The 27,722-nt window shown below is 34.7% G+C and overlaps 2 protein-coding genes and 1 long non-coding RNA gene across 4 annotated transcripts; 1 reads left to right on the top strand and 2 right to left on the bottom strand.

The window, feature by feature from the left end:
- Window positions 1-1,098: 1,098 nt before the first annotated feature.
- On the bottom strand, window positions 1,099-2,999 carry LOC128042907 (uncharacterized). The gene is made up of 3 exons (XR_008198462.1): window positions 2,037-2,999; window positions 1,431-1,804; window positions 1,099-1,330 (listed from the first exon to the last, which is right to left on the bottom strand). It is a non-coding gene; the product is annotated as an uncharacterized LOC128042907 (long non-coding RNA).
- A 1,566-nt stretch (window positions 3,000-4,565) lies between these two features.
- Window positions 4,566-15,180, top strand: LOC105791863 (protein ENHANCED DISEASE RESISTANCE 2). 2 transcript variants are annotated; one of them, XM_012620131.2, is made up of 22 exons: window positions 4,570-5,495; window positions 5,917-5,991; window positions 6,485-6,538; window positions 7,145-7,210; window positions 7,412-7,515; window positions 8,569-8,639; window positions 8,724-8,840; window positions 9,003-9,043; window positions 9,141-9,241; window positions 9,362-9,457; window positions 10,274-10,338; window positions 10,436-10,507; window positions 10,583-10,738; window positions 11,101-11,333; window positions 11,416-11,455; window positions 11,594-11,748; window positions 11,862-11,963; window positions 12,713-12,757; window positions 12,836-12,976; window positions 14,262-14,357; window positions 14,518-14,619; window positions 14,935-15,180. In XM_012620131.2, the coding sequence occupies exons 1-22, from the start codon at window positions 5,358-5,360 to the stop codon at window positions 15,040-15,042; spliced, it is 2,178 nt and encodes a 725-aa protein (XP_012475585.1). In that variant the 5' UTR covers window positions 4,570-5,357; the 3' UTR covers window positions 15,043-15,180. The 2 variants fall into 2 exon arrangements, 1 of the variants encoding a protein (XP_012475585.1); XR_008198372.1 differs by lacking the exons at window positions 14,518-14,619; window positions 14,935-15,180 and having other exon boundaries at window positions 4,566-5,495; window positions 12,859-12,976.
- A 253-nt stretch (window positions 15,181-15,433) lies between these two features.
- On the bottom strand, window positions 15,434-17,700 carry LOC105791864 (protein LPA3). The gene is made up of 9 exons (XM_012620132.2): window positions 17,534-17,700; window positions 17,109-17,303; window positions 16,919-16,966; window positions 16,780-16,819; window positions 16,599-16,699; window positions 16,293-16,482; window positions 16,114-16,212; window positions 15,904-16,021; window positions 15,434-15,811 (listed from the first exon to the last, which is right to left on the bottom strand). Exons 1-9 carry the CDS (start codon window positions 17,582-17,584, stop codon window positions 15,691-15,693), a joined length of 963 nt encoding a protein of 320 aa, XP_012475586.1. The 5' UTR covers window positions 17,585-17,700; the 3' UTR covers window positions 15,434-15,690.
- Between the last annotated feature and the right edge of the window lie 10,022 nt (window positions 17,701-27,722).

Here is a 27,722-nt window from a genome sequence, read left to right on the forward strand (position 1 = left end):
GTTTTCTCGTATAAAATCAAGTCAAAAGACCTGGTCAATATATTTCAATCAGTTTTGCACTTGTGTGTTGATGAGGTTTAAAGTGCATTCATTACTAGGAGGTTGATTACGAATAAGCATTCATTCCTAGGAGGCTGATTACGAATAACATTATTTTGGCCTATGAAATCTTTAATGTGTTTTGATGAAAAAGTAAGGGGACAAAAGGTCACTTTGCCTTAACGTTGAATATGAATAAGGCTTACGATAGGGTGGAGTGGGATTTTTTGAAGCAAATGATGTTGAAAATGGGGTTTTCCAACCGCTGGGTGAATCTTCTTCTTCATTGTGATCACTCTATTACTTACTCAGTGACCATGAATGGGGAGGTAGGCCGTCAGTTTTCCCCAGGGCGGGGACTTCGGGAGGGAGAACCACTTAGTCTATACCTTTTTCTTATCTGCTGTGAAAGGTTGTCCTCCCTTATGCAATAACTGCTACGTGATAATATGGTTCATGGGGCTCGAATTAGTCGTGGAGGCCCACTGATTTCGCACTTGCTATTCGCAAATGATTGTATACTTTTTGAGGAGGCCACGATTGGGGGTGCATTAGTATTAAAACAAATTCTTTCCATGTATGGGTGATCCTTAGGGCAGTGTCTCAATTTTGACAAGTTCGTTATTTATCTCAACTCCAATGTTGAAGAGTTTATTGCAGCTTCTATTTCTACTTGTTTAGGGGTCCGAATCTATACTGAGCTTAAGAGGTATTTGAGATTGCCTAATATGGTAGGGTGTGTTAAACAATAAGTTTTTCAAGGGTTGAAAGACTATATGCGCTCCTAAATCAAAAATTGGTGTGTCACGCCGTTGTCTAAAGGTGGGAAGGAAGTTTTTATCAAGAGCGTCTTTCAAGCTATCCCTACTTTTACTATGTCTTGTTTTCTATTACTTGCATCTTTTTGCACTAATTTGGAAAAAAATAATTAGTCAATTTTGGTGAAAGCAGAATGGAGGTCAAGGCGGTATGCATTGGTGTGCTTGGCCTAAACTATGCGCTTTGAAGCCCGATGGTGGCTTGGGATTCCAGGATTTGGAAAAGTTTAATATTGCTCTGTTGGAAAAACAAGGTTTGTGTTTGATTAAAAACCTATTTTCTTTGTTAGCTTGTGCCATAAAAGCAAAATATTACCCACGTGATTTTATGCATGCTAGTTTGAGAGCTTACCCTTCTTACCTATGGAAGAGTATCTGGTCTACGAAGGGGTTGTTGCATATGGGCCTTTGTTGGCGCGCGGGAACAGGATCCAATATATGGATCTTGGATGATGTTTGGATTTCGGGCTTGCCTGATAGATGTTTGCAACAAACTGGGGTTAGTTCCCCATATTTACTTTTTTCGGAGTTCATTAGTCATTATTCAAGGCAATAGGACGAGCAAAGACTTACCAGTGTCCTGGGCTGAGCCATTGCAAATAGGGTGTTATGTATTCCCCTTGCTCAGGATGCCCATGAAGACTTCTTAGTTGGGGGGATGAGCTTTCGGGAGAATTCTATGTCTGTAGTGGTTATAGACTCCTTATTCTTCGAACTATTTTGAGACTACAGACTCTTATAAACTATTTTACAACAAATTATGGTAGTTGTAACTTCCGACAAAAATCAAAACTATAGTATGGCGAATTTTCAACAATTTTATTCCTAACTACTATAACCTATATAACAGAAGATTGGGGGCATCCACTATGTGCCCTTGTGTCTCTGCCGAGACTCTGGAACATATTTTTCGCAATTGCCCTTCGATTTTGGATATTTGGGAGTCCCTACACATTACGTGGCCAAATGAATTATCGGATGTCTCATTTCATGATTGGCTACTGTATGTTTTCACTGTGTCTACTGGTGCGGTTATTTGGGAAATGGTGTGTACTTTGTGGTTTATATGGCATGCGCGGAATTGACAGATTCATGACAATGATATTATCCAAATGCATTTAATTGTTCGTAGGGTACAGGTCTATCTATTGGAATATGACGCGGTGAATGAGAAGTTACCTGGTTGACTGATCGGTGTTGAGCGGTGGCGGCCTCCGAATCTAACATGTGTAAAAGTGAACTTTGATGTTGTTTTCCATGCGTCTGCAAAGACTTCCTGTGCGAGTATTGTCATTAGGGATCATTTGGGCATGGTGATGGGTCCACAATCAGTGGTCATGTACCTTCGTCTTTTGCTGCAGAGGCCCTGGCTTGCTATCATGCGATTTGACTGGTTCTGGGGCTGGGGTTGCATGAGGCTATTTTTGAAGGTGATTCTCTCATGGCGATCCGCAAGATCCTATCTCCTTATCATGATATGTCGGCCCTTGGGCCTTACATCAAAGGTATCAATGCAATGGCTGTGTAGTTTCGTTGGTGTTGATTCGTGCATGTTCCCCGAGCTACAAATCAGGTGGCCCATCTGTTGGTAGCTGCGAGTCTCCCGGGAGGGGATCATGCTTAATAGGCGGGAGGGGTGCCTCTCTTTGCTTCGACAATAGTGGATAATGATAGTTGTGCCTTCCGATCGGATGAGTGTGGGAGATGAAGTATCTTTTTACAAGGATCTGATTCGGGGGTGGGGATTGGAGGTGGGAGGAGCTCAAGAGTTTGTGGAATCCGCGGGGTTGGGGAAGAGTTTGATCGTCTCTGTTGGGGTACAGGTTCTCGTTCGTTAATCAAGCCTCTTGGATGTGGTAGCTAGTGGTTCGACGATCTCTTAACGGTTACCGGAGAAGATGTTCTGATCTGTCGACATCAGTGGCGTCCCTTCAGCTTTTTTTTTTCTTTCTAGAAGGTTTAGATGACAACTCAAAATTAGGATTTGGCATTGCTGTTTTTGCCTTTTGTTTGGGGCTGTTTAATCTGGACTTTTGTTTGGGTTTTTAGGGTTTTTTTTTCTTTGTTTTTGGACTGTTTTCTGTACTAGTTTCGTTTTTAATCAAAGCCCAGTTTCCTTTAAAAAATATATATTTCATCAACTATTTGGTCATCCTATTCCTTTCTTAAACTCTCCTTTCTCATTCGCAAACAGTTGATTTGAATTAAATGTTTGTATTAAATTTTCATTCATTCAACTACAACTAGAGCAACCCACCCCTCCCTCGTGTTTCAGCCATGTTGGACCATTTAACTTTTCTTTATTTATTAGTATTATTAGGAATTTTTTTGACAAAGCTACCTAATTCTACCATATATAAAATTCATCTAGAAAATAAATAAAAGAGTCTTTATATAAAATGACAAGTTTAGCACATGTTCTTGGATAGCGGCTGCATCATCATATTGTCTATTCAAATTCCTAGGGCTAAACTAATATCTAATCTTTAAATTTAGTTTCTTTTTTTAATTTCCATCCTTTAGTTTCGGGATTGAGAATTTTTTAAAAAAATTTGATAATGTGGTACTTCCATGTAAATTATAAATATATATATAATCTAAAATAATATAAATATAAAAATTTATTGTAAAATTATAATTTTAAAAATTAAAAATTTTAAGTGATGATATGATTCAATTCCAAAATGTCTGGTCATCACACTTTAATTAGCCCAAATTTAGAGATAAATTTGAGAAAAATTACCAAAATTTAAGACTAATATGAATTAAAAATGTTCAAAGACAAATATGATAAAATTGCCAAGTTTAAAGACTAAATATTATTTTATCTCTTTTATGTGTTGACATGCCAAGAGCAAAGCCCTTTTAAATTAAATCTAATAGATTTAAAAGTCTAGTTTCAAGAAGTTTATTTATAAGTCAAATTTCAATTATTGGTTATTATAACATCTTCTACGTGTAAGTTATAGACTTTTGTCTTTACACTCTAATTTGGAGTTCAAAATTACTTTTTATAAAAATTTTATGTGATAAATATATTATCACATGTATAATATCATGTCACCTTATTATTTTCATATAATATTCACGAAAAATTTATATCATTTTAGTTAATGGATTTAAAATTATTGTTTTGGACAAGATTAAAATTTTAAAATTTGAAAATATATGAACTAAAATAACCAAATTGAAGAATATGGAGTAAATTCACAACTAATGTATAGTGCAAGGCTAACAACATAATTTGATCCTAATGAGTTTAACTATTATTGTTGTTAGGACTGAAATTGCAAAAATAAAAAAAAGTATAAAGGCTAAAACTGACTAAATTAGATTACATGGACCAAGGCGGTGACAAGGGACGGTAGGGCCCGACCCCCTAAAAAAATAAAATTTAACTTTGGCCCTTTAAGTTTTACAAGATTTTAATTTAGTAAATGATAAAATTACATTTTGACCTAAAGATGATAAATTATGATTTAATCATTTAAAAACTATAAAGATATGAAAAATTAGAATTGTGAAGTTACATTTTAACCTACATAAAAATATACCGACGGAAAATTTTCTGGCTTCACCTTTGACAAGGACTAAAGCAGAGATTTACAAATAGCATAAGGATTAATAGCAGAATTTGACCTAAATAACATCATCATGCTTAGGAGATAAGACTTCTTTGTAATTAACCGCTTCAGCAGGGACCAAAGCATATTTCTATTTTCTTGAACTGAGAATTTATATTGTCAGATACTGCCCAGAAACTGAAAGTAAACATGGAAGTCAGGCCCCCCGCCTTTACTATCAGATTTGGCAAAGCTTCAAGGTTCTAAAGATACTTGCCCCACTTACCCAATCATAATCATCCACGTGGCGTTTTCCTAGTTCCGTGCGCCCTTTCTTTCCACACTTACGTGGTCCGTCTCCTCAATTGCACCGTCGCCTCACTTTGAATTACATCGTTGTATTCATTATTTCCCAACCATCGTCGATGCCGGCACCATCGCGTTAGATATCTCCTTAGGCTCTTCCCTATTTTTTTAAAAATTAATTTTATTTTCGCATATTTTGTATGTATATAAATAATTTATATTAAAAATTAAAATAAAATGTTATCAGTTCATTGTTTCTGATTTCAAAATTCGCTCTCTATTGTCTTCTTCGTCGTCGTCGTCTTCTTCTTCTTCATAGAGTTCAAGTCACCTCTGAAGACTTTACTTGATCCTACTTACTGCTGTTCCTTCTTTCCATTTAACTGTTTTTTATTGCCGTTTTTTTTTTTGTTATTGCTTCATCGTAGTATACAAAATTAAATTTCTCTTTTTGCGGTTCTCGGGTTCACTGCACTGTCGAAATTGAATCCTGAGACTCTTCCAATTCCAAATTTGAGAATTAGGAATTACCGTTTTCGCGATTTTGACGATAAAGTGAGGGACGACGAGATATCAGAGGACTTAGGAGTTGGAAATTCTATTGGTGGTGGTTGATTTTGAGAGGGCAGGAATGTCGAAGGTGGTGTACGAAGGATGGATGGTGAGATATGGTCGAAGGAAGATCGGACGATCCTTCATACACATGCGATATTTCGTGCTCGAAAATCGGCTTCTAGCTTACTACAAGAGAAAGCCACAAGATAGTCAGGTTTTTAATTATTTTTGTTTGAAAGTTTTTAATTTTTCTTAGGAAATCAAACATGTTTTCGAAGTATTTTATGGTTCGCTTAGATTTAATTCGCCTTCTTTTTGGACTGGAGAAGGGAGAAAAGTAGCTTTTAGAACGGTAAATTAAATGCAGTTCCGTGGATTTAATTTTAATTTTAGTAATGGAACAGCCGATGCTGCAATTCTTTATATAAAATCAGGAGCATCTTGTTGATAAAAGTATTCGCTATATGTAGATTCTTACAGTTTAGGGAAAGAAAAACAGAGAAGTATTATTTCTTTTTCTTTAAGGATTCTTTCTGTTTCTTTTGACTGTTTGCTTTTCTGCAGTGTGTGCATTCCATTACTAAATGAATCCACTGCTGTTAATGATTAAAAGTTTCCACGTTTTCCAAATTTAGGTTCCTATCAAGACCTTGTTGATAGATGGAAACTGTAGAGTGGAGGATCGAGGTTTGAAGACCCAACATGGACATGTGAGATGTGTCTCCTTGTGTATATTTGTATGTATGTAATGGTAATGGCAGTGCAAAATGTTGCTGTTGGTAGCTGAGAGCTGAGACTGTTGACCACCATATATAAATAGATATAAAATATATATGTATTTGCATGTGTATATATAAGCATATCGTCAAGTTACAACTAACTAGCCATTCTCTTGTCAATGATTACTATTGTGTGTTCTATTCTTGTGATCCAGTGACTTGGGAGTGTCCTTTTTCACCAATTTAATGTTTATATTTTATTTCATACATTTACTGCTTCCTTCCAGTTTCCTTTTCTTTCTTTCGTCAAGAGACTATGCAGGCCCTTGCTTATTGTATCAGTTTATGATTGACTGTCCATGTAATCCTAATTACACACTGTAATATTCAAGTAGCACTTATCCTCTGGTACACAGTGAAATGTATTCCTTTCGATAGAACTGTCATTTATGTTTCATTTTAATTTATGGTCTATGTTTTGCAGATGGTTTATGTTTTGTCAGTTTACAACAAGAAAGAGAAGTACAACAGAATCACGGTTTGTACTTTTTGTTTTACTCTATGGAATAGTAAATGAATGTGTATTCTTAATGCATAATAATCTAAGCTTGCCTGGTTAGTTATTCAATTTGGAGAAACATGTTTTGGCATCTTCTCTCTTATGCTCTTAGCTGCCACTATGAAGGAAGGCTGTAGGAATGGACCCTTTGCTGTCAGTGAATTACTTATTGCATGTACTTTGACAAATGTACAGTGCTCCTACTGTTATTTGCTGAAGGACTTAAGTCAGATTAGTATAGATTGGTTTTGCACTTGGTTTTACCATGTAGACTATACTTGGAGTCAACTTTGATTGTTCTTGATGGTTTGGTTTTTCCTAATTAAGTTAGCCTCACAATTGCAAGGATATAATTGTTGCATAGCACTGAAAACTTTTCGTGATGGAACTAGAGTGATATCTGCTTTTGAAGTGATACTGCTATCCAGTGTCACTCTCCCATTGTGCTAGCATATCTTACACTGGCCTCGTTGAGCCATGTGTTTCTTTTCACAATCGTTGTGTCCCGTACATCCAGTTGCAAAATCTTATGCCTTTGAATTTTGGGGACCTAAAATAAATCCATGCCTGCATTCTTCTTTTTAGATGGCAGCATTCAACATCCAGGAAGCCCTAATCTGGAAGGAAAAAATAGAGTCTGCGATTGATCAGGTGCATCTCTGACTCTTTAACTTAATTTCTGCTTTCCTTCCATGTTCTAGATTGGTGTTTGAAGTTGATTCTCTTTCACCAACTTCTGTTGAATGGTATAGGGTCACAATTTTTGTGGTGAACTAAATACACTGTGTCTACGTATTAATCTGTTACCCAGACTATTAAAATTGGCTAGTCACATTTTGTTTTCTTATTCAGCATCAAGATTCACAAATGGCCAATGGCAACAAATACGTTTCTTTTGAATATAAATCTGGAATGGATAATGGGAGGAATGCTTCTTCATCAGATTATGAAAGTCAGTAAGTAGCAATTTTATCATTATTTTTCTATTTGCCATTGGCTAGGCATGTCGATAGAAGTGAATGTTTATTATTTTAGTGGTGAGACAGGCTGGCTATAGGCCAGCTACCTCAGTGCCTTGAAGTCTTTGGATCAAATCCTCTGGGTAGAGAGTAACTGTCATAAATGAATGGGGGAAGATCAGAGTAATTAGTTGTGATAAAAACAGGTATTATGTTTTATTGGATTTCACACATCTTAAATTGTCCCAAGTTTTATTTGCGACTCGTAGAAGCATAGATAAATTATAAAATATTTCATGGTTGGAAGTTGGAACAGGTAATACGTTTTCTTATTTTAAATATCATCTCAGGCCTTTTAAGTAATCTGCTGGACATAGATGATTATAAAGTGGTTAAACATATCCTGTATCATAAACGGATATTGTACATGGGTACACCATGGCACAGACATGTGGACACATCAATTTCCAAAGTAAGAAAACAACACATGGATATGAGACTTAAAAAATAATAAATATATAAATATACATATATATTAAGTAATTTTGTTATTTTTTGAATGAAAACTAATATGTGCTAAAGTTCTTTCAAATGGATAAAATTTATTTAAAATATGAATATTTTATAGTAATATAATGTATTGGATATTTAGAACAAAATTTTTCCAATAATCTTTTCATAAGCTCAAAAACCTTTTACTTAATAAAATTTTAAGTTCATCTAACCAAACACCCATTTGATCATCAACCCCATATTATACTTAAGTTCCATCAATTTTATCCATGAATTATTCTCTCTTCCTAATAATGTGGTGTCTGAACAGCCTTGTTGAATAAAACAGCCACTCATCTCCTTTCACTTCTTCCATAGATAATTTTTTATCCAACTTTTCATAAATAAATGGAGTCTCACCCACACAGATCAGATCCATCTAAGGCGAAAATACTGAAGATGGTTTTATTCTCCAAGTTTCAGTTTTTGGTTAACAATAAGAGAAGTGATTACTGGTCATTGGCCAAACTTTTGATTTCTTAATTTTTTTCCCTTAAGGTTCAGTGCCCAGGAGGATGAAGATGAAGCTCCTCCAAAAACTTTGCTTAGGAGAACAACAATTGGAAATGGTTCTCAATTGATTTCCTTTTCTCTTCTACTTTTCACTATTTTGGTCAATTTTCTGAAACTCAACATTTCTATGAAAATGCCAGGTCCTCCAGATTCAATATTGGACTGGACACAGGAATTTGACTCAGAATTATCAAATCAAAATGCCAATTCCCAAGCATTTTCTAGAAAACATTGGCGCCTCCTTCAATGCCAGAACGGTTAGTTTTTTATTGATTATTCCATTTTATTGGCTTTAAAGTTAAATCCAGGTACAGATATCTCAAAAAGAAATTTGTGGTGGAAGGGTATTTTAATTATCTCAATACTGCAGAGGTGTTGATGGATCCTGCTGAATCCGATCCTTTTCTTTGATATGACAGGACTTCGCATTTTTGAAGAGCTTCTTGAAGTCGATTACCTTGTACGAGCCTCATGCCTTGTATTTATATATATTTTATTTTTTTCCGTGTATAAAGATGTTTTAGGTGTTAAGAATCACTTACATTTTCTTTATGTAGCCAAGGAGCTGTAGTAAGGCTATGAGGGCTGTAGGTGTTGTGGAAGCTACGTGTGAGGAAATATTTGGTCTTGTAATGAGCATGGATGGAACTCGATTTGAGTAGGTTTCTTGAGACAAAAATGCAAAGCTTTATTTATCAAAAGAATTCATGGGACTTCTTAATTTTAGATATTTTGTGAGCTTGCCATTTTTCATATTTATAGTATCTAATTTCCGCAGGTGGGATTGTAGTTTTCAGTACGGTAGTTTAGTTGAGGAGGTAGATGGGCATACAGCTATACTTTATCACAGGCTTCAGTTGGACTGGTTCAGCATGTAATATTTTCTCTCCAATTTAAATTGTTTATTTTTATGCTTTCATTTTATTGATAATTTGTCTTTTGAAGCAGTGGCAGCATATTGTTCTGTTTTGGAACCAAACTTGTTAGGAGTACACAAAAGGACTTCCTTTTGGCATATTTCTTTGTTGTGATACTAACCTTGATTGTTGCCAATATATTTTATCTATTCAATGTATTCAGAAAATCCCCAAAATGGACTGGTTAAGTCTAGTATTGTTGGATGCGTATAAGCATCAGAAGAAATCGGAAAAGATGAAACTTCACTGCATCAATGAAATACAATGAAAAGAAAGAAGAACAACCGAGCAAGCAAGAACTGAAGTAAGAAAAAGGATTGAGTGAAGAGAGACAAGGATGTGCTGTTGTGTTTACAAGAACTGAAGATTTTTGCATTAGGGGTGTTGCCCCTGTAGCTTTGGTACTTTGCAGAAGTATTGGCTTGGTAATCTAGTATGAGCAGTCAATAAGATTGGTGAAGACTTAATGATCTTTCCATCTAAAATTTATTCTTCATATAAACCATGCATGGTACTTGCATGTATGTATGTACATAAATGGTTGTTTCTAGATGACAGAGAAGGAAGTTTTGAAAATTTACTGTTATTGGAGTGAACCTTCTATTGGTCTTGTCCAAGGTCTATTACAACTTTGTTCACTTCATTGAGGATTACTTATGCAACCTTGTAAAATGTTTCTAAATATTATGCTTCAGTTTCCAAAAGGAATTTTTATTTTTTCTTCCTTCACTAAGTATGGCAACTTTTTTAGTTTATGGCAACTTTTTTTGCAGGTTTGTCTGGCCCCGTGACCTTTGCTATGTGCGTTATTGGCGCCGAAATGATGATGGAAGTTATGGTAAGTCTATTTAGATTTACTTACATATTGAACTGCATGCTTATTTGTCTAGCTTCTGAAATCTCCCTTTCCTTATCTTGTTTTTGTTATTGTGCAGTTGTATTATTTCGTTCTAGGGAGCATGAGAATTGCGGTCCACAACCAGGATATGTGCGGGCTCATGTTGAGAGTAAGTTCTTTGCGAATAAACTGGTTGTGCTGAGACTAGAGAGATGAGTATTTGATTTGTTTCTAATTTTCTCAGGTGGAGGGTTCAACATTTCACCCCTGAAATCTCGAAATGGGAAGTCCAGAACGCAGGTGCAGCATCTCATGCAGATTGATTTAAAAGGATGGGGTGTGGGTTGTATTTCGGCATTTCAGCAACACTGTCTTCTTCAGATGTTAAATAGTGTTGCTGGTGAGTTCTTTTTTTTTTTCTTTTTTTCTTTTTTTTATAAAAATTGCCTGTTAAAAATTCATAGTGTTCTGGCAATTTGACATCCATTGAAATACAGGATGCTTTTTTGTTTCCATGGTTTACTTCATTTTATTCTTGTTAATTCTAATGTCAAGAAAAAGGAAAAGATCTTGTTTTTTATTGTGATACCAGTCTGTTTTGCATCTTGATCTCCCACTCCCGTCCAAATAAACAGCTTGAAGAAGAAAAAAGAAATCGTGTGAGGGGTGTGAGGAGATTTTAAGAAAATTTCACTCCAATCATGTTTGTTTTAGTCTCCGTCCATCTACCCCTTTAAGATTGTTGTTTACCTCTTATGACAGGATTGCGTGAATGGTTTGCCCAAACAGATGAAAGAGGTGCCCCTCCTAGAATCCCAGTTATGGTCAATATGGCTTCATCTTCAGTTTCCTTAAAGAAAACTCGAAAGATAGATGAGTTATCTGTTCCCCCTGCCCCCTCTCTTTATCAAATGAATGCTGCAAGCCGAAACTCTTTGTTGATGGATGAATACTCTGATGAGGACGAAGAACAAATGCTTGAGGCAGAACAAGAGGTTTTGTATTACCACAATCATTTATATAATTTCTTTTTGACTTGTTCCTAACTACGGGTTCTTATTTCCCTCAAAATTTCAGCCATATCCTACTAGAAGTGACTATCATGTCAAAAGAACAGGTGGGTCCTAATAATGTTACATTGTTTCATTTTGATGTGATTAGATAAAAAAGTTTAAACTTATAGACTGACTTCTCATCTCAAGTATACAACTTATTTATTTAATAATTAATTAATTAAATTTTTTATGAATGAAAGCCCTGGAAGAAGAACCAATTGAGAAAATTGATTTGTCATGCTTTTCTGGTAATCTACGGCGTGATGACCGTGATAACTCTCGTGACTGTTGGAGAATATCAGATGGTAACAATTTCAGAGTTCGTAGCAAGCATTTTTGTTACAACAAAACAAAGGTTCGCATTCTTGTGTTTGTTTCTTCTGATTACTATTTTTACATCCAAATTGATATGTTAAGGTCTTTGTTATGTTATCTCCCCCCCCCCCCCAAAAAAAAAATGCAATGAAGATTCCTGCAGGAAAGCATTTAATGGATCTTGTTGCTGTTGATTGGTTCAAAGACTCAAAAAGAATGGATCATGTTGCCAGGCGTCAAGGTTGTGCTGCACAAGTGAGTCTGTTACCTATTTAATGTTGTCTGCCTGTGTTTGTATCTGGTCGGTATATTAAGTGATTCCTGCTCCATTTGATATGCATGATTTGTCAGTTCTGCAATGTCGTTCAAGCCTTTACTAGGAATCATGTTGAGCATATTATTACATATGGAATCTGGTTGCACTGGAACTGATTGGTTTACTTTTTATTTTTTGAGTTGCATACCTTGCTGTAGTAACTCCACAACTTGCATAGTAGTTATTCAAATTGTATTCGGGTATGCCAGTGGCATATCAAAAATTACTTGTTAGGTCAATTAGTTAGGTTGCAAAATCGTTCCTTTGGCCACCCACTCTATTAGCATATTGGGAATAAAATCCACAACATATAAACACATCCGCATTCTTGAATAGATAAATTATACATGACAGATTCTGTACAAGCTAAACAGGATGCCTTTTTTGATGGAAATGATAAGGATAAACTTGAACCAGTTATCTACTATGAACATGATACCTTTTTCTAGAGGAAATAGGGAATGAGTAGGGAATCACATTGAACTTACAAAACCATGTTTGTCCCTGACCAAGTTTCTTTATTTGGTTGTGTTAAATCTAAACTGACGGTTCACCTTAGTTGCTTGTGAGAGCCTAAGCCTCACTTCTTCAGTTCTTGTTTTGTCGCTATAAACATTATTGATGTAGGAAATCCAATATGGAGTGTATTTTATGGGTCTTTGATTCCTCGTTGTTTCTGTCTTTGTAGGTTGCTTCAGAAAAGGGGTTTTTCTCTTTGATCTTTAATTTTCAAGTAAGCCTTCAAAATGCAGGTGGTATTGTATCTTAGACTAATGGTAATGTTGAGTGGATAATGTTGATCTTGTTTCAGGTTCCTGGTTCGACACACTATAGTATGGTATTCTATTTTGTGACGAGGGAATTAGTACCTGGATCTCTTTTGCAGCGATTTGTTGATGGTGATGATGAATTCCGCAATAGCAGGCTGAAGCTTATTCCATCAGTGCCAAAGGTATTTTTCTTCATTGTGTTCAGATAAATGTTAAAATCATGGTGATTGAGACAGTTGGAAGCAGTCTTCATTCTAATTGTGCCTCTACAATTCTTGTCTTTCATTGACGTTTGTCTATTAGGGTGCCACACCGGACTTTGTCATCTTAGAAACAATTAGTACTTTATTCAAAAAAGCTTCTGTACTTCATGAACACTAAGAATCTATTTGAGAACTTGAATTTTAAATAATAAATTTGGATCGTAAGAATAGTGTAAAATGTGTAGAAATTGCATTCAAATATAACCTTCATGATTATTTTTCAAATTTAAGGAGTTATTGAATGTCTATTTAGTATTGAATTTGTGAATTCGAAGAACATCTTCTATCTTTGAAATATATTATTATAACTAATTCATACATAGTGTGTGCATTTTATTCTCACAATTTATTTAGCAAGTGGAATCCAAATCCATAAATACCTTTGGCACTGATGCATGTTAAAATCAATTTCATGTTCCCCGACCTGGCATTATTGAATGCCATGAATCCATAAATATGCATCGGTTCCTATTCATGTTCTCAATTTATTCTCAAGCTTTTTTATTTCCTTTTATGTTTGCAAGCATGAATATGTATGCATTAAAAGACATAACAAGGTTCGTTGGTCATATTATATGTGCTTTTGCTTTATAAAAGTTTCAACCCAACCACATCGGATTTGCCTGTGTATCATACTTGAAAGCGTGTATTAAAAATCGGTCAGTGTGTTTCCAGCATAGCTGCCTTAAATTACAGTTTGGCATATTATTGTCTTTTGAAGTAGACCGTTGCTTATACAGGTTCCGTATCTTTAAAAAGTGGTCCTGCTAATACTTCCATTTGAAATAACATTTTATAAATTATTTTGTTTGTTTATTTGAGGATATATCCGGGTTAAGTACTGTATCATTACCTGAAGTCCCATTCTGATTTTACTTTTCCAATTTCAATTTTAAGCCAAATTGAGTTTTTTGGTTTTTGTTTGTTCTTTAGTTTTGGCCGGGGCAAAGTTCTCTTTAGTTGACCAAACCTGCCTTTGGTTTTTAAAATTGTCCAAAGTTGCGTCATTCCTATTTGCTTTAATGCCTTTGCCCTATCATAAATGTGAACATGGGAATTGTTTATGGATTAAATGGTGGGATTCTCTCCAGTGAGGTTAAGTTTTTCTGAAGAAAAAATGTGAGCGTTAGGCATTGCCTTAGTTCTATTTCTCTCTTTTCTCCTTTGAAACTTGTTCTCAAATCGTTCACATCGAATCTTGCAGGGATCATGGATTGTGCGGCAGAGTGTTGGTAGCACCCCTTGTTTGTTGGGTAAAGCAGTTGATTGCAATTATATCCGTGGTCCCAAGTACTTAGAAGTAAGCATCCTTAAGAAATTTTTAGTACTTCAATGTAGCATTAAATAAATGTCTTTTTTTTCCCTCTTCTTCTTAATACAAAAAAGGCGACAACATGATAATTAGTGGACTTGTTAGTGTTTGTTACTGATATGGTTTTCTTGTTTCTTTCTCACTGTAGGTTGATATTGACATAGGCTCTTCTACCGTTGCTAATGGAGTTTTGGGGCTTGTAACTGGTGTAATTAGGACATTGGTGGTTGACATGGCTTTCCTTGTACAGGTATGGTTCTAAAACATCAGTTGTCTCAAAAATCTTTATCAGAAAATTTGTTGCTTTATTATTGATTGCCAGAATATATGCTGGCTTGCAAGCAAAGAGATTTAATAGGAAACAGCACAAGCTGAAGCAATCACTGTTGCAGTACACATTGTATTCATTATTAATGGCATGTCAAAGGGCTGTCTAGGGCCATTGCTTATTGTAGCTAGAAATTAGGCATGAGGCATTAACTCACATTTGTGATTTATGGTTCACTTGGTTTATATATATGCTGGTTTAAAAGTAGTTGCATGTTCTCTTCTTTCCCCCCCTTAGGCAAACACAACGGATGAGCTGCCAGAACGGTTAATTGGTGCAGTTCGTGCTTCACATATAGAGCTATCGTCGGCCATAGTTCCAAAGCTTGATGTGGATCCATCATGATTATTTTGACCACAGCTGATTTTATAGGAATCGTCTGTTCTGATATATTAATCTCTTTGGCATTCTGTCATTAACAGTTACAGGAAGATGTCATACTTTTTTCCAAAGTAGTGAAAGGAAAATGGAATTCTGACGTCAGGAAGCTTGTTTATTCTCTCTGGTGGGCTATTTGTTAAGGAAAAAATAAATCCAAAAATATCTTCGGAACAAAATGGAAGATGATGAAGAGGATAAGAAAGGATGATGGGATTGTTAGTCATCATTTAATGTAATATATATCAAGCAAATATCAGTTTTACCCTTCTTCCAACTCTTTTCTTTTAAAGATTATGGCCATATGGGAATGTAGTAGTATCATATGTGCTGAAGAAGAAAGAGAGAAGAGGGTAACTTATTACCTGAACGAATGATGTTTATTAATAACCAGTAGCCAGTAGGGAGGCTAGATGAGGCTGCTGTTATTTCCCAAAATGAAGTTTTCAACTGTTTTCCTCTTCCAGAAAAGAAATTAATTTATTGAACATTTTCACCGTCATATTTACATCATGCTATGCTTGCTGGAGGGATACGTGTAGTGATGGAATCTGGTGGTAATAGCTGGTGGAGGGTGTAATTGATGCCACATGGTAAGCATGAAATTCCCAAATCTCAAGCAGCAGGGAGAATATCCAAAGCAACTTCCTTGAGGGATGGCATTTTCTCCTGCTGGTGCACACAAAAGTACTTATTCCCCATCCTTCTAAGCACTCTCCAAGGACCTGGATAGCACCTAATTGAAGAGAAGCACCAGTTGTTCCATTTAGCCGTGAAAAAGCTCAAGACAATTCAGTCAGCAAGAAAAAAAAAGGTTATGAAGCAAACCTGAAAAGTGTCCCTCCATTTCGTCCCTTGAAGTTATGTATGTAATATACAGTCTCCATCATGGGCAGGAGGGATTTGGTCAGTGCTGCCAGCTTAGGATAGAAAAAAGATGGATAATCTTAGCTCATTCATTCAAGGACAACAATTTAAGCTATCATTTGAAATCTAAATGATTGAAAAACTATGGATGAGTTGCCAAGGAAAGGATACATCCAGATCTGATACGGTCGAGTTCTCCATTGAATATAATCATTTTCCTGTTGGTGTTCATTACAGCTTCCTTGTAAAGCTCTTCCACCACAATCATTTCTGCATAATGGATTGCATACCTTACATAAAAGCATCATGGAGTACACATCGAAAACAATTCAGGGTGTTCGATAAGCTACCATTGACGTTAAAATAAGGATAACCAACAAGGAACAGTTCATCCCCTGGCTTTACCCTGTCTGCCATTTTCACTTTCTCACCAAAACCGAAATCCTCGAAGAAGGATGGTTTTGTTAGATAATCTAATTTGAAAGAAGCTCCTTCAAACACTTGTCTTGCAAATTTAACTTCATTTGCCTCTGGGAAAAACTGAAAACTTAACAGCAGACATAAATTATTATGAATTATATAAGCAATAAGTTAGGCCTTACAGTTGTTTTGTGCCTCCCTCTTCACATTAAATACACTTTGCTATTGGCACTTACTATTCTGGTTCGTGTAACTTTCTCTGGAGCTACCAAAATGTCACAAAATTCACGAATCAACTGCATACTTCCAGTCATTTCATTTCCTCCTTCACCGTCACCTTGTATGTGTAGTTAACATATAATATATATAAGTTCAAAAATAAAAGAGAAAAGACACATGGGAAGGGGAGAGAAGAACCTGGTACAGATCCAAGTCCAGCTGTTGGGAATTCAATCTCCTGCAATAGATATTTGTATGTCACGAACTAGATATTGAGACTGAAACATGTAATTTGCCTTTAAACTCTCCAATTATTACACAGTGCTATCTATCTCACCATCAACTGTTTGCCATCCTTCAAAGCCAATTCTGTTGCCCTTTTTGCCTGTTATTTGACACTCATATTCCAAAGGAATAATAAGATTTTACAGCAGCGATAGTTGCAAGAAATTATCTTAGAAATTGCATGACAGATTATTCTATATATATGTAAGATACAGTATTAAAATAAGATACCCAAGGCTTACTTGTTTAAGAAGGTCAATGTAATCATTGGGGAATGGAGTATCATATTCAGTCAAGGCTTCCCCCTCAGAAACTGAACGACTTATAAACTTGAGATTCCTTCTAGAACCTACTATTTGGTGCAAACCAATTTTCCCTTTTATAACCGCATTTGCGTTGGCTTCTGCTTCAGTCCAATGGCTTCTGGACTGAAAAACCTACAATTTGGTGGTTCAAACTAATTAACCATTACGCAAAAAAGTCCACATGATTTGAGAGGTATTCATCTATATACATCAAGAAATGGGATATTTCTCTAAATCAATAACCAATCAAAGAGAGTGTTACAGCTTTTCGTAGGTAGTGAGTTAATTCGAGTGGTGTGGGGGCATTGAACATTAATATTCGAAGAAACATAAAAAAAGAGATGAAGAAGCGAGTCGTTTACCATCCGATGTGGGGTTGAAGACACTGCAAAAGCAGGATTGGATAGCAGCATCTCTTTTGGTTTCGAACTACAAAGACCGTTATGTTCGTTGTTAGACGAACAACATTCTATTTTATTTTCTCATCGCCACACTGCATTCTGTATGACGTGCCGTGTTGTGCACCACTCGGTATTGTTTTTCTACTTCCTGCATTATCCTCTTTTAATGCAAGTACTCGTTTAAAGTTTATTTAATTTGTTTTTTTTAAGTTCAAACTACTTAAACTATTAACAAATTAACGTTTTGGTTACTCAATTTTAAAAAATTACAAAATGATTATTGAAAAGTTTTCATTTAATTCATTGAACTATTCAAAAGTTTTTATTTAAGTCATTAAGCTGTTAAGTGTCTTGTTTTTTTAAATCTAGTTAGCGAGCTCCAAGCAAAGATTATATGATTGGTTAAATGGATCAATATCCATCAATGAGTAAAAGAACATATCTTAGATTCAAATTGATTTGATGGTCAATGTTAGAGATTGAAAAAGAAAACTGTTTGGATTTTGGTTCGTAGATTCGTAACGTATAAAACTGTTTCATGAAAAAAAACCAAATTGTAGAAGAAAAGGAAAAAGAGAGCTTTCGATTAGTGCAGGCGATGCAAAAAGAAAAGACCATACATCAGTAATTTTAACAGCCCAACAACTTAAATGAAGACTTTCCAATAATTTACTGATTATTTTTTTAACTTTTTAAAATTGAGTAATAAAAATGTAAATTTACTAATAGTTTAGTGACTTTGGGTGTAGTTTATCCCTTTTTAAATGTTAAGGGTTAAATTTATAAATGTTTGAAAATTAAATTGTTAGCTAAATTTATTGAATTATTTAAAATTAAAGTTAATTTAATAGAATAGGCAAATGTTGAAGACTAAATATGTTATTATATTAAGTAAAAAGGTCATCTCACCATTTCCATTAACAATTTAATGGGATGTGATTAAAAGAGAAACAAAATATATTGTTAATGACAAAATTGAAGACTTTTGTAGTTCAATGACCAAAATAGAAACACGCTAATACTTAAGCGATTAATTGTACAATTTATCTTTTTTTATTAGAACTAGATAAATGCCTCCATTTCATTGTGAAAATATTCAAAATAACATTTTAGAAGATAATAGTTACATTTAGATTTAATAATATTTAAAATTAATTAATTAATTTATCATTGAGTTATTTTAATATGATTCACTAATAATTTATCAGTTATCTAGATGTGGTGAATTAGAGTCGATAATGTTAGCCATAATATGGATATGGGATATGATCATAATATAAAATAATTAAATAAAAATAAAAACTAATAATAAAAAGACAACGTTGCATAATTATTATTAGTGAGTCAAAATTATATAATATATAGTTTATTTTAAATATAATTATAATAAAATAATACGATGATATTTTCCGTAGAATCCTGAAAGGTAGATATTTTTGACATTTTGATTTCCTTGAATAATCCCTTATTTATGGAGGAGTATTTTTTTTATTACAAAGCATCTGCTTTTTAAAGGAGTATAACAGAGATTGGGTGATGGGCGGCATTTCATAGGTTCCCATGATAATAATTTTTTTATTGATTCAGAGCCTTTATCGGATATGAAATGTTTGCGAGTTAGTGATTTACTCACGGAGAATGTTAAGGCTTGGAATGTTACCCTTGTTGATGGTCTTTTATCGCCTTACGATGCACCGAGGAAATTTGGCAACATGATTAGCAAATTTGGCACTATAGTAAGAATGGGGTGTTTGATGTTAAGCCCTGTTATGCTCTTGCGGTACATGTTGTGGATTTTTCTTGGCAAACGATTTGGAATGCTAAGCTGCCACTAAAGGTGAAGGATTTCTTGTGAAGGTGTGTTTGCAATTTTATATCAAAGGCCGATTGAAAGAGAAAGAGTGCATCACTAAAGACAATTGTATAAGATGTCTGTGAAGGATTTCATTGCCTCTGTTTTTTCATTTGCTGGTAGTCTGCAATGGAACCATATTCTGGTGGTCTTGTGGAGTTTATGGTTCTATAGGAACCTATTAGTTTGGAAGAATCAGGAACACCCTCCATCGAAGATTGTTGAGTTCTATTGTGGTTATCAACAACAAAAGAAAGGAAAAATGAAAGAAAAGAAACTAAAGAAGATGATCAAATGATCTCTATTACTGAATTTCATTAAAACAATGTTCTTAAGTTACAAAGAGTTACCAAATACATAACTACTCTCACTAACAACATTGAACTAACTTATCAGATAAATCAACACCTAAACATTACTACATTATCAAACTAATCAGCTAACTAGTCTTTGTGCATCAACAAGACTGATTACAAAGTGAACTAGACTAGTTGCAAACAAGAAACAAAATAGTTGATATGGCAAAGCTCCAAAACATCTTTGCTGCTGCATTGCTAGCCATTATTCAACACTCCTTCTTGGCTTTTATGCAGCAAACACCAATATTTCTTCTCAAATTCTCGAACCTTGTAGTCCCAAAAGGCTTGGTTAAAATGTCAGCAAACTGATCTTCTGATTTGCAATGGATCAAGTTGACTTCCTTTGGTTGTTCAACTTCCATAACAAAGTGATATATGATTTTAAAGTGTTTTGTTTTGCCATGAAACACAGGATTTTTTGCTATGGCAGTAGCTGGCTGATTATCCACTTTGATTTTAGTTGCTTCATCTTGGCTCTCATTCAAATCACATAAAAGCTTCCTTAGCCAAATGACCTGATTAATAGCTGTAACAGCTGCAATATACTCTACTTCTGCTGTTGTTGAGCCACAATTTGTTGCTTCTTTGAACTCCAAAAAAATAGTACTCCTGACATATCTTAGGACCCTCTTGAGTTCTCACATCTAAGTATCCCAACAGAGCCTCTTGACTTATCAACAGAGCTTGGCCAGCCACTATCTAAGTATCCCAATAGCTTGAGTTCTTTAGTTCTCACAAACCTTACCCCAAAGTTACGAATTCCTTTTGTTAGAGTATGCCCAAAGATCAATCATGAGATGGTTGTAATAACATACTTGATTTATCATGTTTATTAATAGAAGGCGTTATCATTATTATTTCAGTTTCTTTTCTGTGTGTATAAATAAATTGTTTTATAATAATGTCCTGAGAATAATATGATTATTCTTAAAAGGTCCTAAATCAAGTATTATTGTTGGCTAGGACAACAATAATGCATTAAGACTAACATGTAGTTGATTTGATGATAAAGAGTTGCCATTGATATGGAGAATCAAAATCAATGCATGAATATGTATGTTAGCGAACAACATATTGGACTGACCCGTTATGAGTATGTTTCTTGGATTATTATGTAATTGTCACAACATTACTCATAATGATTAATATGTATATGATCCTCAGACTTGAGATCATCATTATCCCAACATAGTGAGTTGTATATTTTGATACAGTCAAACGTACACCGTAACTGGTTGTTCTATAAAGGCTGATGTTGGATATACCACGATCTATGTAGAGGGATATGGTTGATCAATATAGGATAAGTCTCTCCTACATAATAAGAGTAATATTTTAGGCCACTTGATTGAGTGAGACTAGAAATGCATGGCCGTACTCAAATAAGCTGATATGAGATGTCATACTTATTTGTATATCATAGTCTACTCAAGATATCAAGGAACATGGGTTGGACTATGCAAGTGTGACTATTTCATGACTTGTGTCCAATCCAAAGATAAAGGACTTAAGGATTAATGCATGAAAGGTTAATCACAAAATGTTATGTCGAATCATGATTTCTTGTAACTTAGGTAGCAATGATGCATTGGTAGATGCCACTCATTGTTTGTAACATTAGAATATTTCTAGTATTACTGCTAATGTTACAAGAACCTATAGGGTCACACCCTATGGTTGAAATGAGCGGAATAAAACATTGTTGGTATTGTGTTTGGTTGTCACATGAATTAAATTAATTATAGAATTAATTTAATTGGGTAATCAAATATCGAACATATCATATGTACAAGGTTGTTGTACATAATGAGAACATAGTTCTATTAATATATGAATTTGGTTCAGATATAAATTCAAATAAATATAGTTTACCAAAATCATTATTATAATTAATGTAATTATAATTTTTGGTTTAAAACATTGTTATATTTATTTAATTTCAATTATGATTATTATGTTTGAATAAATATTTAATGAATTATGATTCATTATATATATACCAATTATAAGAGGGTTAGGTGTGCATGTTTAAAAAAAACCCTAAAATTAAAAATCTCGTTTTTCCTTTGCTTAAAAAAGTCTAGCAGCCGTCAAGCAAATTTTTTTCTCCAAAATAGTTTTGGGGATTTCTTCCGTTCATTGTCAACTGGGTGGATTACGTAGAGGCCGGAGTCACTAAGGCTGTGGCTTGGTTCGATAGTAGATCAGAATACTCGTTGTCGAGGCGTCACTGTCTACTCAGTATAAAGATTCGGTAATTTTGAAACCTTATTTCACCCTGATTTGTTCCTCACACATGGATCCATGGTTTGGATCGCCGGATGTATTAATTTTTGTTGCGCCGTGGGGGTGTCGGCGTTCCAACACCTTTGACATATCTTAGGACCCTCTTAGCTGCTTTGACATGAGCAACATTACAGTAGTGCATGAACCTAGATAAAAGGTTGACTAGAAACATAATTTCAGGCCTTGTAGCTGTCAAATAGAGCAGGCAACCTACAAGACTTCTATACCCTTTCTCATCCACTTTTTCTTGATTATTTTTGCTGGAGAGTTTCTCATCTTGTGCCACTAGAGTGTTAACAGGTTTGCAATTTGTCATGCAGAGTTTGTTCAAAATTTTCAAAGCAAATGCTTGCTGACCTATAAAGATGGCATGTTGAGTCTGATTTATCTCCATACCAAGAAAGTAAGTCATCTCCCCTAAGTTAGTCATCTCAAACATATCTTGCATCTGCTTCTTGAACTCATCTATCAACTCATTTCTACTACCAATTACTAGTAAATCATCCACATACAATGATACAATCAACAAGGTCTCATTCTCAGATTTCTTCACATAAAGAGTAGGTTCACTGATGCTCTTTTCAAACCCAAGGCCTTAACAAATAGGCATCGATTCTGTTATACCAGGCCCTTGGATCCTATTTTAGGCTATACAAGTCCTTCATGAGCTTGTAAACTTTGTGCTCTTCACCAATCACTTTGAACCCTTTTGGTTGTTCAATGAAAACTTCCTCCTTGAGAAAACCATTCAAGAAAAGAAGATTTAACATCTAATTGGTGCACTTTCCATTACTTTTTAGTAGCTAAGGCAAATAAAAGCCTTATAGTGTCTAACTGTAACACCCCAAACCCATATCCGTCGCCAGAATAAGTTACAAAGCATTACTGGAGTTTACAGAACAATTACAATTAATTCATGTCATTTACTATTCATATATCAAATTAATTATATTTTATTATATAGTCTCTTTAAATGGGCCCTCAAGGCCTAAAATAGGTATTAGAAACAAATCAGGAATAAACCGAAAACTCAAATAATTTTTTGTGAAATTTCAAATTTTTTCCCAGATGCAAGGGACACACGCCCGTATGGCCAAGCCGTGTAGCTCACATGGCCAGGAGACACGCCCATGTCTTAGGTCGTGTGGGCATTCTATGTGGGACACACGGCCGTGTCCCAGCCCATGTCCCAGCCCATGTCTTACCCATGTAACTCTCTGACTTGGGTCACACGACCAACCACATGCCCGTGTGAAAGGTGCAGGGGTCACATGGTCAAGCCACACACCCATGTGCTAGGCCGTATGCAAATACCTGGGCATTCTATTTTGAAATTTCAAGGTGCAGGGGACACACGGCCAGACTACACGCCTATGTGCATGGCCGTATGTCATATACGGCTGAGGCACACGCCCGTGTCTCTGCCCGTGTGGACGAAAATAGGTCATTTTAAGGCCACTTTTCTCACCCTTTTTGACATCAACCTACACACAACATTTAAATACACTAATATATCCCTACCATGCAATCAAAACCAACCAATACATGTTCTAAACATCATAAAACATTACATATACATCAATTACTTATACTTACCCATTTAACTCATTTCATTGATTTATCAAATTCTACTACTAATTACACCCATACAAATATTTAATATTCATAACCACAATTCAAACTATTTCATTGCCAAACCAACACTATACATGCTATGTAAACCAAAAATTACATTTTAAAAACTACTGGATTAAACTGGATAGTGTGGCTTGATGTGTTGATCCAGTCTCCCGATCACACGTTAATCTACAAGAACATGAAACAACACGAGTAAGCTTAATGAAGCTTAGTAAGTTCAATAGATTAAACATTGATCTTACTGAACTTAATATAATAAACTAAATTGTAAATAAATCATACATTTTCCCTGTCAAATACAACATAACTCAATGAGCACAGTTCCTTTAGATCAATATCTTTAATAATCAATATATCTTTCAATTCATTCACATAAGTCTTTTACCAATTCTTACTGAATTGATAAACGACTTACGGATATGAGTACATCATTTTCTTTATGCCATAGTTCAACTATGACCTTACACATGCATTACCATGGCCCAGCCATGGTCTTACATTCTTAGTGCCATAACCCAGTTATGGTCTTATCATCAGAATGCCATAACTTAGCTATGGTCTTACTTATAAATACTGTCATGGTCCAACCATGGTCTTACGTTCAAAGTGTCATAACCTAGTTATGGTCTTTTCATTAAAATGACATAGTTTAGCTATGGTCTTACTTATAGATACTGCCATGGTCCAACCATGGTCTTATCCGTCAATTCATCCTTTGCTATAAAATGATTGTACTCTATCCTGCGTTTTACTTCTTTTAAGCATTCATTTCAATTTCATGCTTTAACAATAAGTTTTAATTTCAATAATCAGAATATGAATAAATACATTATATCATTCATAAATTAATAAATAATCATGAAATTTTAACCATACGAACTTACCTGGATTGAATTGTAAAATTGGTAGTAGTTCAAGGGCTATTTAGTTAATTTCCCTTTTTCTCGTTAATCTACGAGCTCATGATCTAAAATGTAATTTTTTCATTCATTAGCATATATTTCAATTTCAGTCCACTTCACAATTTATACCCTTCAAATTTTGAAATTACATAATTACACCAACTTTTATAGTTTTTCAATTTAGTCCCTTACCAATTAACTCATCAAAAGAGCAAATTTTCTCAATTAACACATTATCTAAATATTATAAGCTACTACACAACCTTTGATAAACAAACTTTAATACCAAACCCTAATATTTAATATCTTTCGCTCCTAAAATCAATTTCATTGAAATTACTTGATAAAATCATCGTATAAAAAATTAAAACTTCAAATCCATGTTCATTCATCTTAAACATCCAGCACTCATCAATGGTAACTTTTAAAATTACCCATAGAACCAAAAACTAATAAAAATAGATAGTTGGACCTAGTTGTAAAAATCTCAAAAACACAAAAATTTCAAGAAATAAACAAAACTTGAACTTACATGAATAAAAATTATGAAAAACCAGCTATTAGAAACCCTTCTATGGCATTTTGGGACAGCAATTAGGGGAAGAAACATGTAGATTATGCTACTTACTCTATTTTATTTGCATTAATTTTTCCTAAATGACCAATTTGCCCTTTACTCACTTGATTTTTGTTTTTCTTTTCTACTTAAGCCATTTCAGCCTTTTCAATTAGGCATGTTTACACTTTAAGTCCTTTCATATTTATCTTTTAAACTATTTAATCACTATTTCATCAATTAGCTAGTTTTGCACCTTTTGCAATTTAGTCCTTTTTACTAAACGTTAAAATTTTCTAACGAGACTTTAATACTAACTCAATGACACTCTGTAAGTATTATAAAAATATTTACGGCCTATTTTATAAAATCGAGGTCTCGATACTTCAATTTAGAAACCAATTAGTTTGATAAATATTTCTAAAGCACAAATTACTAATTCATAAGCCTTACTAAAATCATAATTTGTTCACAAACACTAAATAATAAAATTTTTGAACTCACTAGTCAGATTTAGTGGTCTCGAACCACTATTTTCGACACCACTGAAAATTAGGCCTTTACACTAACCTTGCAACTAGTGCAAAGGTTTTTGAAAAGTCAAGACTATATTGTTGGTTGTACCCTTTCACAACAAGTCTTGCTTTGTGCTTATTCAGTGACCCATTAGCATTGTATTGGTTCTGAATACCCATTTTACACCAATAATTCTTTTCTAGACTAGCCTATCAACCAGTTCCCATGTGTCATTCTTGTGTATCATCTCAATTTCTGCTTGCATTGCTTCTTTCCAATAGTCTTCTTTAGTAGCTTCATCAAAGATTGAAGGCTCTAGTATAGCCATATCACACCTTTGATAAATGTTAGTGATAGTTCTTGTACCTCTGACAAGCATATCATCGAACCCTTCCTCAATGTGAGCTTCATATTCAACTGGCTACAAATCACTATCTTGCTGGTCTTATTTGAGCAAGTTTGCATCAGTACCATCCCATCTCTATCCACTACATTTATTGAATTTCACATCTCTACTCACAATAATCTACTTGGTGGAATGATTCAAAACATTATACCCTTTCTTTGTGCAACTATAACCAACAAAGATTCTTGACATTAACTTTCTTTCAAGCTTGCTTCTCTTCTTGGTTGGGACAAGTGCATAGTAAATGAAGCCAAACATGAAACAGATGGCTTCTGTCCAACCAAGCTTCAAAAGGTGTTTTTCTATTGACAGCATTTGTTGGCAGTTTGTTGAGTAAATACACTGAGGTATTCACTACCTCGGCCCAAAAGTTGTTTGGCAATTTGCTTTCGAATAGCAGACATCTAGTCATATCAAGCACTATTTAATTCTTCCTTTTACAAACACCATTCTGTTGAGGTGTATAAATTGTTGTCAGTTGATACTGAATTTTAGCTTCTCCGCATAGCTTATGAAACCTTTTTGACTAGTACCTAGTGCCATTGTCTGATCTCAAGGCCTTAAGCTTACAATTTGCTTGATTCTTAGCTATGGCTTTGAACTTGCAAAAGAAATCAACTACCTCTGATTTTTGTTTCAAGAAATTCACCCAACAAAAACTTGTACAATCATCTATAAACAGTACAAAGTATCTTCTGTCACTTAGAGAAGAGGTTTTCATAGGTCCACAAATGTCAGTATGGACCAATTGAAGCTTGTCTTAAGCTTTCTATGCCTTGTTAACTGGAAATGGCAATCTGACCTGCTTCCTAAGCCGATAGACCTCACAAACCTCATCCTTGACATCAACCTTAGACATGTCTTCAACCAGATCCAACTTATGCAGCAAACTAAGTGATCAGTAATTTACATGCCCTAACCTTTTTATTCCAAAAGCATGATTCATCAACTAAACTAGCATAAGCTTTCACATATAATTGATTTACATCCAAAATAAAATAGCTATCAGTCATAGCTATTCTTACTAGCTTTTGACCAAATGAGTCCTTAATCATACAGGATTTGTTCATAAAATTAAGAGAATAACCTTTTTGTATCAACTGGCCAACACTAAGCAAATTTTGGTCAATATCATGTACAAAAAGGACATTTGAGATTGTCTTATTACCTGAGTGTGTGTTGATCACAACCTTGCCTCTACCTTTGGCCTCAATAAAGTTTCCATTCCTAATTCTAGCTTTAGAGACAAAACTAGTGTCAAGCTCTCTGAACATTCCTTCATCAGATACCATATAATGAGTGCAGCCATTGTCAATCAGATGCCATATAATGAGTGCAGTCATTGTCAATCAACCAATCCTTTTTAACCTTGCTTGAGGTTACAAAACAATAAGCAGTGAAAACATGCTCCTCCTGAACTTGAATGTCCTCAGCGGCTTGAGCTTGGTTTTGCTGCTGTGGTTGTGTCTTTTCTTTTTTCTTTTACAAACCTTCTCTATGTGACCAAGTTGCTTGCAACTCTTTCACTGGATATCAGGCATGTACCAACAGTATATTTCCAAGTGTATAGACTTCTTGTAATGAGTGCATGGTGGGAACTTCTTCTTTCTAGCATCATTCTTTGGTTTCTCCCTT

The sequence above is a fragment of the Gossypium raimondii genome, chromosome 8, assembly GCF_025698545.1.
Source record: "Gossypium raimondii isolate GPD5lz chromosome 8, ASM2569854v1, whole genome shotgun sequence".
Classification (NCBI taxonomy): Eukaryota; Viridiplantae; Streptophyta; class Magnoliopsida; order Malvales; family Malvaceae; genus Gossypium; species Gossypium raimondii.

Excerpts from the sequence above, each read along its gene's own strand:
- LOC105791864 (XM_012620132.2), bottom strand. The coding sequence starts at position 17,584 with ATGCTGCTATCCAATCCTGCTTTTGCAGTGTCTTCAACCCCACATCGG. Across the intron at positions 16,820-16,918 it reads AGGATGGCAAACAGTTGATG|GAGATTGAATTCCCAACAGC; the intron begins GTGAGATAGATA and ends TATCTATTGCAG. Across the intron at positions 16,213-16,292 it reads TCCTTATTTTAACGTCAATG|AAATGATTGTGGTGGAAGAG; the intron begins GTAGCTTATCGA and ends TCCATTATGCAG.
- LOC105791863 (XM_012620131.2), top strand. The coding sequence starts at position 5,358 with ATGTCGAAGGTGGTGTACGAAGGATGGATGGTGAGATATGGTCGAAGG. Across the intron at positions 9,242-9,361 it reads ATGGATGGAACTCGATTTGA|GTGGGATTGTAGTTTTCAGT; the intron begins GTAGGTTTCTTG and ends TAATTTCCGCAG. Across the intron at positions 12,758-12,835 it reads CTTTGATCTTTAATTTTCAA|GTTCCTGGTTCGACACACTA; the intron begins GTAAGCCTTCAA and ends ATCTTGTTTCAG.